This window comes from Apis mellifera, linkage group LG9 (assembly GCF_003254395.2).
Source record: "Apis mellifera strain DH4 linkage group LG9, Amel_HAv3.1, whole genome shotgun sequence".
Taxonomy (NCBI): Eukaryota; Metazoa; Arthropoda; class Insecta; order Hymenoptera; family Apidae; genus Apis; species Apis mellifera.
Window position 1 is genome coordinate 4,177,138 of NC_037646.1, and position 14,224 is coordinate 4,191,361.

The 14,224-nt window shown below is 30.4% G+C and overlaps 1 protein-coding gene across 3 annotated transcripts in view; it reads right to left on the minus strand.

The window, feature by feature from the left end:
• The window catches only part of LOC725264, a 194,693-nt gene that overhangs the window by 7,356 nt on the left and 173,113 nt on the right, over positions 1 to 14,224 (minus strand). The window contains exon 6 of one of the 3 annotated variants that reach the window (XM_006559912.3): positions 3,927 to 4,277. The exons of 1 other annotated variant lie outside the window; for it this stretch is intronic. In XM_006559912.3, the coding sequence (XP_006559975.1) occupies positions 4,267 to 4,277 (11 nt within the window). In that variant the 3' untranslated portion in view covers positions 3,927 to 4,266. Of the gene's footprint in view, positions 1 to 3,926; positions 4,278 to 7,512; positions 8,042 to 14,224 lie in introns of those variants that run through there. One more of the 3 variants, XM_006559911.3, reaches the window with a different exon arrangement.

The window sequence follows — 14,224 nt, forward strand, 5'->3', positions numbered from 1 at the left end:
GATTTCATATTTTTCATTTTTATAATTATTTTTGTGTATATTTTCATTAATTTTCTATCCAACCTTTGTCAAATATTAATTTTGTTAAATAAAAGCATAACATTTTTATCCTAATATATTCATGAATTAAATTTGCATTAAAGTTTCTGATATTAACATGCAAGGATAATTTTAATATAGCATTAAAAGCCGTTGCCGTTAAAATTTATCGTATTCCGTTGAGAACTGGCGTTTGCCGTAACTTTATTCGTTCTTTTTCAACAAAAAGAGTAGGAACAAACGGAATTTCATTTTGAAACGTTTCATCAGAAACTTTGTTGCCTACCGTTAACGAGATAAAACGATTCGAGGATAAGCGGCGAACTATTACATTCTTCATTTTTGAGGACATTAATCATTTTCACGGAGCATTCGTTGGAACCGATTTCGAGATTCATCCCCGGATATCATGGTAAAAAATATATCGTATACTTTTACACGGGCAAGCAGTTTCGTAAATAGCATATCGCTATGCGTTTGGTTTATCTTGGTCGAAAGTTTCTCGAATAACGCAGAACGAATCGTTGAATGGATTGAATTCATTTCAAGCAAAAAGCAATAACATAATTGTTGAATGATGTTAATTCGAAAGAAAGCGATAAGAAGTTCAAAGTGATCATGATGAAGTGACATGTAAGAAAAGGAATATAATCTTAATATAGAAAACTATTATGAAAAATATTTTATTTGATTTATCGTGGATATCGATTAATTGAAATAAACATATATTCTGAAAATTCAATACACGAGATAATTAATTTGATATTATTAAACTTAAACTATCGTATTGCATTTTTCGAATAATTTGAATATATTAATTCATTGGTTGGAAAGTATAAGTGATTATAAATTTTACTAATTGTGATTATATATATATATAATAAATAAATGTATGAAGGTATTAATGAATCAAAAGATATTACTCTGTATATGAAAATTATTACACAATTTAATTTATTATAAAGAAAATTTAATTAACGAGAAATTATATAATAATACAAAATGAAACCAACAATATTTAAGGATAGAGCATGTGAAAATGATTTAATATTTTATATGAATAATTGCTAGTTTATAATTAAAACGGAAAACAAAATAATTATTGCGTTGACATTAATTTTACTTTTACAAATGAATATTATTGTATTTAATTATAAATACTTTTCAAATAATATTATTATATTTATTAATATGTTATAATTTCTCAGAATTAAAATAATTCAAAATTAAATCAATTAAATATTTGACAAATTTCCAACGTTATTATTTATAAAAATATTATCCAAATTTCATTTTTCCAAGAAAAATTAAATTCTTTTTCTATTTCAAAGGATTTGTTTATTGTTTGGTCAATGATAATTATTCTTATGGCTTGATTAATTTATGCTCTGTGATTGATTAATATTTTTTTATTAATAACTCATTAACAAAGTCGTAAAGAAAAATTGTTGCTCGAAATTACTTCAGGAATTTCCAAGTTACACTTCTGGCATATTCTGTATGCAATATCAATGGTATATACATTAAATCTTCCAATATTTATTGGTGGTAAACTTGAGGCTTTGCTGAATTTGAATTTTCCGAAAAAAAAATACAATATTTCAAGTGTAGCGACACGATAGAATGGATGCTCATATCGTTTGAACCTTTGACCCGATGAGGCTAGCTTTTCAATCGTGGATGTAACAGTATGCCCCACCCATTTCCATACATACGTTATGTACGTTTTTTTTTTATCGACACAAACTATTTGAAAAAAAAAAAAAAGTTAGGTCATTTATTCAGCGAACCTGTTGCCTGGCAGCAATCCACTTTTACAATTCTCTGATCACTAGAAAGTATGAAATAAAACTATCGTTCTGGCTTTTCGATTCGTTAGAAACGGATCTACACTTTTTTCTTTTTTTTTTTTTTTTTTTTTTGGATGCACGCTGCAAAGAATTCCAGAAATAGGGACGGTTCCGACATTCTATTTCATTCATTTATTTTCAAACGATGCACAAACTATTTTATTGGGAACGCTTCAATTTTTTTTCAAAACTTTGTGCCGACGATTTTTTCGAGATAGTTCAGTTATTAATATTTCTGACAAATATGAATGCAAATATATACATATATATATATATATATATATATATATGTATGTCGATCGGATTTGTTTTAAGCCTTATGGCAAATTAAATACTTTTTTATGAATCTGTAAAATATTAAAGCTTATATATAGAATATAATCAATAACTGAGGCACATATTGCAGATAAAATTAAACAAAAAATTATTACGAAAGAATTTTGTAATATTCGACGAGCAATTTTTTTTCCTCTCAAATACATCAATGATTGATTTTTTACATGGATTAATTGCTCGTGTCATTTTATAAAAGGTAATAACATTCTCAAAACGATTTAACATTAACATTCTTCCATTTAAGAAAGAAGAAAATCATTGATTGCATTTCACATCTACGTGCATTTCATCTACACCGAAGAAAAAGAACGCATCACAGAATAATAAACGTTTGTTAAAAAAAGTATAAAGATTTTCCTTTACAATCTTTCTCTAATTTCACTCAAAAAACAAATCTGTATCGTTCCAATTAAAACTCACCATATTCAATTTCAAGACCTAAGATGATACCTCGTATACCTCGTTCGAGGCTGCACACAGGTCAAAGCGTTTTCCCCTTTAAAGCGGAAACGCGTGCACATGGTTAAAATGATGTCGCGTTTACGCTTTGCACTGGATCTGAGCGCCTTTTCCACGGCACGCTCCATTAAGAGGCCGTTTCCTCTCGCGAGCATCGAGGGCGTCGGGCGCCAGAAGGAAGAGGAGGCGATTGGAGGCGGCGAACATCAGTCAGCATCACTTGTCATCGTTTGAGCGATGAGCAACGCGCCGGTTTACACGCCCTCACTTCCGACAGATATTATGCGAAACGAGGGAGGGGGGGGAGTGTTCCTCTCGCTCCTCCCTTCCCCCGACGCGCCTTTTGCGCGGCTATAAATTTATGCTTCACCCCCTCGAGAGAAAGATGCGCGAGGAAATAGTGAATATCGTGGAAAGAAGGGAAGCCGAAGACGCAACGGAACTCGCTGAGTAATTTACCGCATTAATAATATCCGAGAACCGACTCTTCTTCTGAATATAGCACTTAATCCAAGAGTGAAGTAAGACGGGTATATAAGTACTCGTCGCTGCACCAACTTCTTGCGGACACTTCTGATCGGCGAGTACTATCCACTTGTAGTGTTAATTTATGTGTCGTTTGAAATTCAATGTTGTTCTTTCTTCCAATATTGGAGATTATAAATATTTCATTATTTTTATTTATTCTTTTTTTTTTCATTCTTTTCTTTATTGTTCATTGTCTCAAATCTGAAGAGCGTGATTTTTGATGAATTCTCATATTGATTCTTATATTGATGACGTTGGAAATTTAAAGTTTTGTACTTGCATTGAGAATAATTGCGTCAATTAATAGTATCAATTATTTCTGGTGTATATGCTTATTAAAATAGATTTTCTTTCTTCAATTATTATTCGTAATTTTATGCTATATTGTTTGCTGGAAATATGTATAGAATGGTTGATTATTCATTCTGCGCATTTTCATAATAATAATTGATTACAAAATGAACAATAATTTTGAAATGTGGAATTAAATTTCTTGATACTTCGTGTAAATACACTCTCCTTTCATAAAATTCATAACCCTCAACAACGGAAAACACGAAAATACATATTCCCTCATTAAAGATAACAATCGCCAGTCATTTCGAAATAAATAATGCAAAGAAATTTTATCCAGAGGAAAGATGAGGAGGAAAAGCGAATATAATGACGAATGATGCTGCAAAATAAAATCATAGTACTGAATCCTTACTTTTCTTTTTTTTTTTTTTCTTTTTCGTGCGCTCACTTGTTTATTCGACGTTCCATTATCTATCCCAATAGCGGAATGGTATATCCATATATTGTTGACCTGGATGCTACAATGTGATTCTGCACCGACATTTCGTTCTTTCTCTTCCTTTTTCGCTTCTTCCCTTCCTTCCTGCAGCCTCGTTTCTCTTACCTCATATTCGAGAATCAGGACACAGGGAGGGCCCCGGCTATTATTCCGGGGAATCACTTTATTCCGATTATTTCCAATCTGCCGACGATAGGTGGCGTTTTATGTGGTCATGGAGCCAGCTGACTCGATTGCTAGGATGGTTACTGGCTCTGCTCACTGGTTGGCTGAAATGTTAGGCAAGGAAAGGGTTCATATTGGCAGAACTAAGAAATCGTGGATTTAATCGTGGTGAAATTTTTTTATATTCTCGAAATTGATGGCGAAATGGAATTTGGGAATCTTTGAATTATTACATCAAGTGCAAATGTTGTAGAAAATTAATATTAATATTTGCAAACAATGAAATTTAAAATTTTTTTGGAATTTGGAATTTTAAAAAGTATTCTTTTTCATGGACAAAGTAGAATTTTTAATTAATCGTATCATATAATATAATAGAAAAGATAGATGTGTGAATTCAACAAATTGCGTGTCTCTAATATTGAAGAAATTGTGATGGATTATTTTTAAAACTGTCAGAGAGGGATTTATTCTGTTTGGTTACTTCTTTATGTACAAAGTATTCTGCTTGGAGGTATAATTGATAATATCGATTGAATTTTTTTTATATTGTTTTTTATGTTATTTAAAATCATTTTAGAATAGAATTTATTCTGCAATTATCTTAATTAAAAAAAAATTGCACGTATATTCAATTCTTCAAATTCTCGATAAAAATTATATCGAAGGTGATTTTATTTAACGATTAGAAATGTTAGATTTTTTTAAAAATAAGATTAGTTTGCAAACGAACGCAATCATTTGTATGCTTTTACGTTGACAGTAACTGGGCTTCAACACCCTCGCAAATATTGATTTTCGCGAAAATTGATTTGGACAAGTGTTGCGCTCATTCAAAATGAGCTATTCAACATTTTTTATCATCCGTTATTTGTATAATCTACGTTTAATCGAAAATCAGTTTCTCTCTATGATAAAAATTAAACAGTTTTGCGGTAAAAATCTACACACGTGTCATAATGTATGACAATCGATATGGCTTTTAATTTATTTTTTCTAGTGTTTCAATTTATTTTGCTTCTAAAATGAATCACCAATTTCAACATTTTCAACATTTTATAATCAAATATATATTTAATTTTATGGATATAACATTGATTTCTTTAAAATTCATTTGCGATATTTTATTAAAAATTATTGGGCAAACACAAAAATTGTATTCAAAGTATCATATATTCCTCGGTGGCTCAGGTCAGATCTATTTTAGCACTTGCCAAAGTGCTCAAGAAACTTTGTAAATCTGTGTTGCGATAAAGCTATTTACGAAACGTACTCCACGTCGATACCTTGAACCGGAATCCAACAGCTATCCCGATACAACCGAAATCGATATATCTTTTTTTGTCGAATCATCGCGCTGTGATGGCGGTTCCCGGTTTTATGTACTTTATTCAACGGCGGAATTCTCAGAATCGCGAGAGATTCGATGTTGGGAAAGAATCAGCGAACATTGGAACATCTTCCGGCCGAGGGCTGATTCAGTGGTAAAGTTCGAAGCCACAGTCGTGAAAGAAATATACAAGGAACGAGGATCCCCTTTCCATCGATGGAGCCGACCAGTCTGATCCATGAAAAGGGCCAACTCCTCGTTGAAACGAGGCTTCTTACGAACTATCGTTATGTACCTTCCACCGTTTCCCGGCTTCTTTTATGGCCAGTGAAAAACAATTCGTCTCGTATAAAACGACCGACAATTTCTAAAAGTTGACCACCAGGGATAGAAACTCAGGCCTGTCTCTTTTTCTGAAATTAGTATGATTTTTGTGAGCAAAAAAGCTAAGGTTTCGATCGTTCAACTTATGGGAATAGACGTGATTTGATGATTCACAGATGTCTATTTTTTAATATCAATTATTTACGATTTGAAAAGTTATAAATAAATATTTTTGATCGTATAAAAATTTTGAACGAACGAAGTTAATCTTAATATCGAATAAAATTACATACACAATATAAAAGTAAGTATTTTCCTCAGAATTTTATTAAAGGGAATTATTTTCTTCTTCAAGAGATTAAAAGTATTTGATATAAAACTTAATTCTTAAGATACACAAAATTATTAATACATAGTTATATAAGATAAATTTGCAAGTTATAGGAAAATAATGAAAATTGTCCGTTGCAATCTTTTGATTTAAACTCTATTAAAAATATTTGAGAAGAATTATATAAGAGATTATGAAAAAAAAAAAATTTAAGAATTTAATTAAATTTCAACTTCATTATAATTTAATTCCAACTGACAAAAGAATTATTAATAATTAAAAAGAAATTAATAAATATAAATTTATTTAATTTATTCTACAAACAGTAACAATTATAAATATAATCATATGAATACTTACTCATTCACATTGCAAAAAACAAATCATCCACATTGATCGTCCCTTCGAATATTTGAAAAAAAAATCGATGAATCGTATGGCTATGATCTGGCCTCGAACATTTAAACCGTAATCTTTCCTCATTCCAAATCTACGCCGCTACTTTCGATTCTTTTTCTCAGAGTGCATCCCCGTCACGGATCGGCATCTCTGGCTTCCATTAACCGTACCTTTGATCCATGGCTAATTAAAGCTTCAGAAGTGCTCACGCAGCAATCGCTTCTTCAATGTATCTTTCTCCCTCTTTCTCTCCTGTCCCTCTTATCATATCTCCTTCTCTTTTCCTCTTCGTCCCTCACTCGTCTGTTCGTGCTCGAATCATATTAGCAGAGATATTTACATCTATTGTATACGATGTTTCGTAATATGGATGAGACCCAGTTTCCAAGAAAAATTCTAACGATGGAGCGGAAAGAGTTGGAAGTATCATCGAAATACGACAGACTATTCTAGGTCAATAAAGGCACTTTAAATAGTAGAAATGTTATTGGCAAATTAGAATTTAATAAAATATATTGGAAATAGATAGTGGAAGTTTCGAATATGTAACTTGTATCGTTGATTCGTAATCATTTGTACATACACAACGCGAAATAAAATTGATATTCATCGATTACTATAATTCAATAAATTCAACTCGATCAAAATAAAACAAATATGTTGAAAATCAATATTTTTGTCCATTATATATAATACAAGAAATATGTAGTCTTCATAATATTTCCATAGATTGTTTTCCAAATTATATACAACGAAGTAAAAAACAATTATAAAAAAATATAAGTCGAAGAAAATATATTAAAATATATCATTCTTTTTGTGGAAAGAAATGATATAATTTTTTATTTAAGCTTTCTCATGTTATATTATCGAAGAAAATAACGTATAAAATTAATAAACACATCAATTTTGTCATATAATTTTCTCTCAAATTAAAAATCGTATGCTAAAGATTGACCAGGCAAGGAACAACCAACTCCAATTCCACCCCTTTCCAGATATACTCGCGTATATCACACGCTCGCCTCTTCTTTACCTTGCAAAAACGAGTTTTCGGAGCACTTTGCGCGTGGCACAGTATATACGTTCGAATGTGCATCTCCGTTCGATTAGCGAGAGGAATTTGAAGGCAGAATATCAGTGCGGCGAGGTTTCCGGTGGGCAAGAGACACGGGCACGATTTATACCGTGGCTTGACGGCGAAGCGTGGGAGCCATTGAGGAAAGCTTTCGAGGTGATCGAAGCTCGTTGTAGCGACGATATATCCTAGCCAGTTCGATGCCTCTCCCATCTCGATTCCTCGCAGTCAGCATCGTCGAAATACGAGCGTTACGATCCGGAATCGAGGGTGAAAACCGACTTCGGGAATACTTGCTGTGCTGTAAAATGTATAGGGGATCGTACGCGCGAACATGCTCCCGTGTGTATACAGGGTGTCTCGTTATAATCTGATCGGATGTTATTATCGTGAGATTTATTTATATCTGAAAGAAAGAAAAGAAGAATGTATGAGAGATGATGTAATAAATCTTTTATTCTCAAAAAGAGAATATTCATTTAGAAATCGAATTGATAAATTTCGAATTTTAATATTAAAATTTAGTTTTATAGAATTGATTATTGTTCTCTATGATTTATAAATGGAAATTATTAAAATTGGACTCTTATAATTTGTACTTATTGTAATTTTTTTTAATAAATCATATATATATTCAGTTTGTTATTATTATTTTGAATTATTAGTACTAATTTCATTTAATAATTTAGTAAGTATAATTTAATAAACGTAATTCATATATTTAATTGCATTCTATTCAGTTCTATTCATTTTAGAGAAATTGAAAATTCTAAAGAACAATCAGCAAAGGATTAAATAACATTGAATGATCTTGGAAAACGAATTTATATAGATCATTGAATTTGTCACGAAATAAAGTTACTCTTACTAAATGAAGATATATAGTTCCATTAAAAAAGAAGTTAGCTTGAAATCCATAATTTTACAGGTATAATCTAATTTATGATCATCGTAAAATATAGTTTTTGAAATAGAGTTAAGTTCTATTTGAAACATTCTTTTTAATAATGTTCACGTGAAGATTACGTAAATAGATAAAAATGGGACACCCTGTGTATCACGGAGCCGGTCGAATTCTGAAAAGGACACTTCTCGACGAGTTGCGTGATTTCACGAAACTGATTATCACCGCGACAATTGCTGCCCGAAGATACACTTCGGTGGAGAAAATAGAATCGATTTAAGAGCTGGAACATGCGCCGACTCGCTAGCTATAATTTATGTTGTGCACGAATGGTTGAAAGTTAGAGAGCGATGGCCACTCACGAACGATTGAAATTGCTCGAATAATTGAATTTGAATATGGAGAGCTTTTGCACATTGTTTCAGTGCTTGAATTTCGTCGATTTTTTTTTTCTTTTTTTATATATGAATCGATTAACAATTTAGAAATTCGTCGATATTTCACTGAGACTGTGATCGATTCGTGAAACGTTGATAAAAATTATATTGACAAGGAACGATATTAAAAATTATCGAATATTCCAATTTAATCCGTAACAAAATAATTTATTCTCGCGGGCAAATCATGTTCGTACAATACACGTTTTCTTTGAAAGATTTTCCCGAAAGTAGTTTTAATCAAATGTGAATTATATTTCTATTTATTCCTGTAATTGATATATTTTCCATTTTTTATTCGTTCTCTTTGCCGATTATCGGATGCATTTTACTTTAAATTTTAATTTCATTTAAAAAATAAATTTGGAAATTATTTATTAATACAAATATTTGTATGGAAAAAAGAAAGGAAGTAATAAAATTGTAATAAATAATTTCTTTCATTATATTATATTATAAATTATAACACAAATTATAAAATATAATTTTCATATATAAAAATGTTTACGTAGATGAAAATCAATTATTATTTGTTATAAAAGTAATAATATCATTAATATTAATAGATATAATTAACACAACTTTTAGAATTTTTTCTAAAAAATAATTTTTACTTTATAGATAAATAATTAATTTTGTGTGAATTATCAGAAGGTTATTTAGGATTACTTATTAAGTAAAATCATCGAAATTAATAATATCACATAATATTTGAAAAATTTAAATTTATTGAAATTGAGTAACTGTAAAATTATAATTTGACAAAATTCTAATAACAAAAATTTCTTCATCCATTGTTCATTCTTGCAAATTTATCAGAAATAATTCCAAACATATAATTGATTACAATATTTATTTTTTTTATTATCCTCTTTTTTTTATCCGTAGCATATGTAAAATGTACTTCGTAAGCAATCCTTTTATATAAATCGTAAAACAGTTTTTCTTTTATCGAAACAATACACATTTGTACATTATACATTCAAAATATTACATAAATTATTGTACATTTACAAAGTACAGTGTTTCAATCAATCATGCACTTATAATAAAATTTCGTACATATGTATATGTAACAAATATAAATGGAAAAGAAGCAAATATATATTTTCATATATGTCTCTATTTCTTCTACGCATACTAACATAAAATAAAGCCTATTTATCTTTATAGAATTATTATCGAAAAATAAATGAAACTTATCTATTATATTTCTAATTCGGTGTAAACTATACATTTGTCTTACATGTACTCGTGTATATACATATAATTGCACCGGAAAAACGAACTCTTTGCACTCCAAATATATATATACATATTTTATATATAAATAAATATATATATATGTATTTTTTTTTTTTTTATTACTTTCTCATAAAATGACTATCGTTCTACTTCCGTGATGTCCGACAATTGTGTACATCGCGATTTAAAAAAGTAATAAGACACGTTTCGGTGTTGAACAGAGTAGAAGTAAAACGATGTCAAACGTGTTATAAAAAGTTTTATAAAATTGAAAATATTAGCAAATATATAAAAAAAATTATAAAAAGTAAAAATACTTATGTATTTCAATATTAATTTTCTCAACTAATAAATATTACATTTCACTACAAATTCGCTATACTAGTGTACAAAATAATTCTAAACAAAATTCTAAGCAAAAATTGTTCATCAACGAATTTTAGATGAAACAATCGAGAATATTTTACGTAGAAATTGATTTAAAGTTGTAACAAATTGACTGAAAGTTGTAAACACGTGACTCTGATAGTAAATTTGAATATTCATCGCTTAAAACGTGCAGTATCACCTTAGATTCGGAGTGCAAAGCGTAGTGAAATATACTTCTCGACTACAAATATAATATCAAGCGTGTATCGGTACAAGTATACATACGTGTTCACGTGCTATTCACAATAAAACGATTGGAGTCTCGATTGGATCGCGGAGACCGCGTGATCGACAGATTTGCGCGGGAAAATCAAATTCGGTCGCCGCTAGCCTCTACGAAATCCAATGAAACGCAATGAGTTCTTTTTTGTCCAACGCGATTCGTTATTCGACAAAGACGATCGAACGCGAAAACTTGACGCGAGATGGAATGCTTTTTCCATCCTGTGAGGAAATTTGGAATTTGACATTTTATGATTGAAACTGCAACGCCGTAGGATATTTGTTACCATGTTCCTTAACTTGACTTTCAGTATTTTTATTTAAATAAACATTTATATCTATTTTTTCAATATATTCAAAGTTTGATTCAATGTTTCTTTTATCAATACTTTTTCCAACCGAAATTATATACATAAAAAAGAAATTAGTAAAATATTAAATTTATTTTTAAATTAACTATAATCCAAACATATCTTATAGATATGGAAATCGTTTAATCATTTCTTTTGAAATGAAGATAAAAATAAATAAATGTCTCACATTTTTTTAATTGTAATAAATAAATTAATAATTAAAATTTAAGAAAAAAATTGATTATCTTCAATTTGATCATTGTCAATTGTTAAAATTCACCTTGCGAAAAAGTAATTTAAAAGCGCAGTAATAGTTACAAATACCCTAATGATATCCACTGGGGACATTTTTTCCCGGAATTCGACGTGAAGAAACGGACACGCGAAATCGCGTGGCCGCGTTCTTGCGAGTGTAGACGCGTGGACCGTCGCCGGGTAACTGCGAGAGCATGTGCAAATTTACATTGAGAACCCGGAGGAAGACCTATTACGCCCTTTTCCGTGTGGCTTGAACGTTTTGGTGGTGTGGTGTATACATGAGCACACAACGCCGCGGGATGCGCAAAGAAATGAATCTACGTGTAAACTCAATGTGGCTTGCTCGCTGGAAAAACGCGATGGATAGAAAAATAAGGGGAAAAATGATGAAAGGAGAGCGATACAAAGAGTGGCTGAAATTCGATTGCCTGGAGACCGTTGGGAGCGTGTATTGTTACACTGAAAACGATTCGAGTGTGTGGCCGGTAGAGACTTTGAATTATTTGGAATGCACTGATATCCATACACCATTGAGAGTTAAAGAATTAGATTGTCGGAATCTCTCGTTGTAAAGAAAGAAGGATTATTGAATCGTGGAATTTTTCGAATCGTGATGCGAGTTGAAAGGCTATCTTTATTGAAGTGCAGCTTGAAATTTATTCAAGTTATTTCAGTTAATTATTTTATTAAATTGTAGATTTGCACGAGTAGAATTTTAATTTTGCTGTGCAAATTTAAAGAATCATATATGATGTTAAATATTTTGAGTATAGTTAAATTGAATACGTTGTTGTGTAATTTCAAGAATCCTTCTTATGTAATATTCGATATATATATATATATTATTCTACATATTGTTTTTAAAAATAATTAAAAAATTACATATATATATATAGAATTTCCGAGAAGATTGAGATTGAAAAATATATCGAATAAGATTAAAATGTAAAATTAACTAACTTTTGTGTGATTAAAATTTGTCAATTGACAATAGTAATAACGTCAGTTATTATCACTTATGCCAATTAATTAGCGAATTGTTGAAATTGCCATTCTCGTAGTTGCGCATCACGAGAGTTTCATTCGCTATTCAGGTGCAACCGTCATCACTGCAACTTCTCTATGTGGAAATAACGTGTTACTATATTTATAGTCGCTATATTGTAATATTGTTGAAGCTTCGTTATAACATCAATGAAATTAATGTTAAGTAAGATAGCAGAATCTATAAGATAATAGTAATATTGTTGCTTGCAAATACAAAAATGCAATATACAAAAATGATTCATTATACTCTAAAAAGACTTATTAAAAAAAGAATTAAGATTACTTCTTAGACAATAATGTAGCAATTAGTATTAATTTCAATAAAATAACAAGTTGTAAGGTGTAAATTCTATTACATATGAATAATGCAATTTTATAAATTACAGAAAATTTATAAAATTTTTATTGACTATTTGATTTTTGATTGCTTATGTCAATTTGAACATTTATATCGCTCACTACTAAACATAATAATCTTTAATATTAATCAAATTGTTCTATTATTCCAAGTGACACAAAAGCATTTTAACTCATTTCAAATTATTCCCAAATTCGCTCAACTCAGAAACGAAGTTTCATAAGAGCCAAAAGAGAGACCTTCATTCCGCATTTAACGTTCCATCATTATCCTTGACACAGATTTCATAGCTCAGTGTTAGCCAAAAAGGAAGCATATTTTTCCACATAACGAAGCACAACACAAAGGAATTCAAGACTTAAGACTCTTAACCTATTTTATCCACCGGTAGTTGTCGATTCCTGGTGGAACGTTATCATGATAAAATTGTTTGAAAAATAGAGAGTCGAAGGTAAACGGCACTTTGTGGCGCGAACCAGTTAGTTAAGAGGAAAAGGAAAGACGTACAAGGATAAGGATGGAAGAGAAAAAAAAGAAAGAAAGAAAAAGGAACGTGGTGGAGATGGTTTACGATCGATATAAATTCATTCTATTATATACGATTTCAGAGAATGTCTGTAACACGCGGTTACTCGAAGAATTACAAATGTAACAGGCGGCCAAAGTGTGACATTAAATTTCCATAGGTAGCCATTTAACTCTGGCTTCGGCTGACTGGTTGGCTGACTCGTTCTACTACGCTGTTTCGTTACAGGGTGTATAGTTACGTGTTTTCGTTGCTGTGAGGCGACGCTCGATTTACGATTGCGAAAGGGAATCGACGGAACAAGCGAATAGGCTGAAACTTTCGTAAAACTGTTCGAGTCGGAGCCATCGACGAGCTAACTGTGACAGTATAGTTTGCAAAACAATTGAGAGGGTTTGTGCGTTTGAACAATGAGCAGGAAGACCAGAATTGTGGAATATACAGAGTGTTCTCGTTGAATCGTACTCTTGGTGTATATAAAATGATGAATCAACGTATTACGTGTTTTTCTTTTTGAAAAAATACAATTATTTCAAATATTTCATGAAGCTATTTTGAATATCTATTAATTAATGTGTCCTTTTATTTATTTTCAGATACCATATATAATAATAATCATAAATTATTAACTAATTCGATTAAAACGTGATCTATCTGAATGGAGAATAATTTTATTGAACAAATGTAGAATCGATAATAGTATTTTTGAGATATATTTGAATATATATTGTTTTTTAATCATCGAAAAAAATTTCAAATAGTTAAAATATTTCTAATTTGAGCGATTTTCACGCGTTAATAATATCCGAC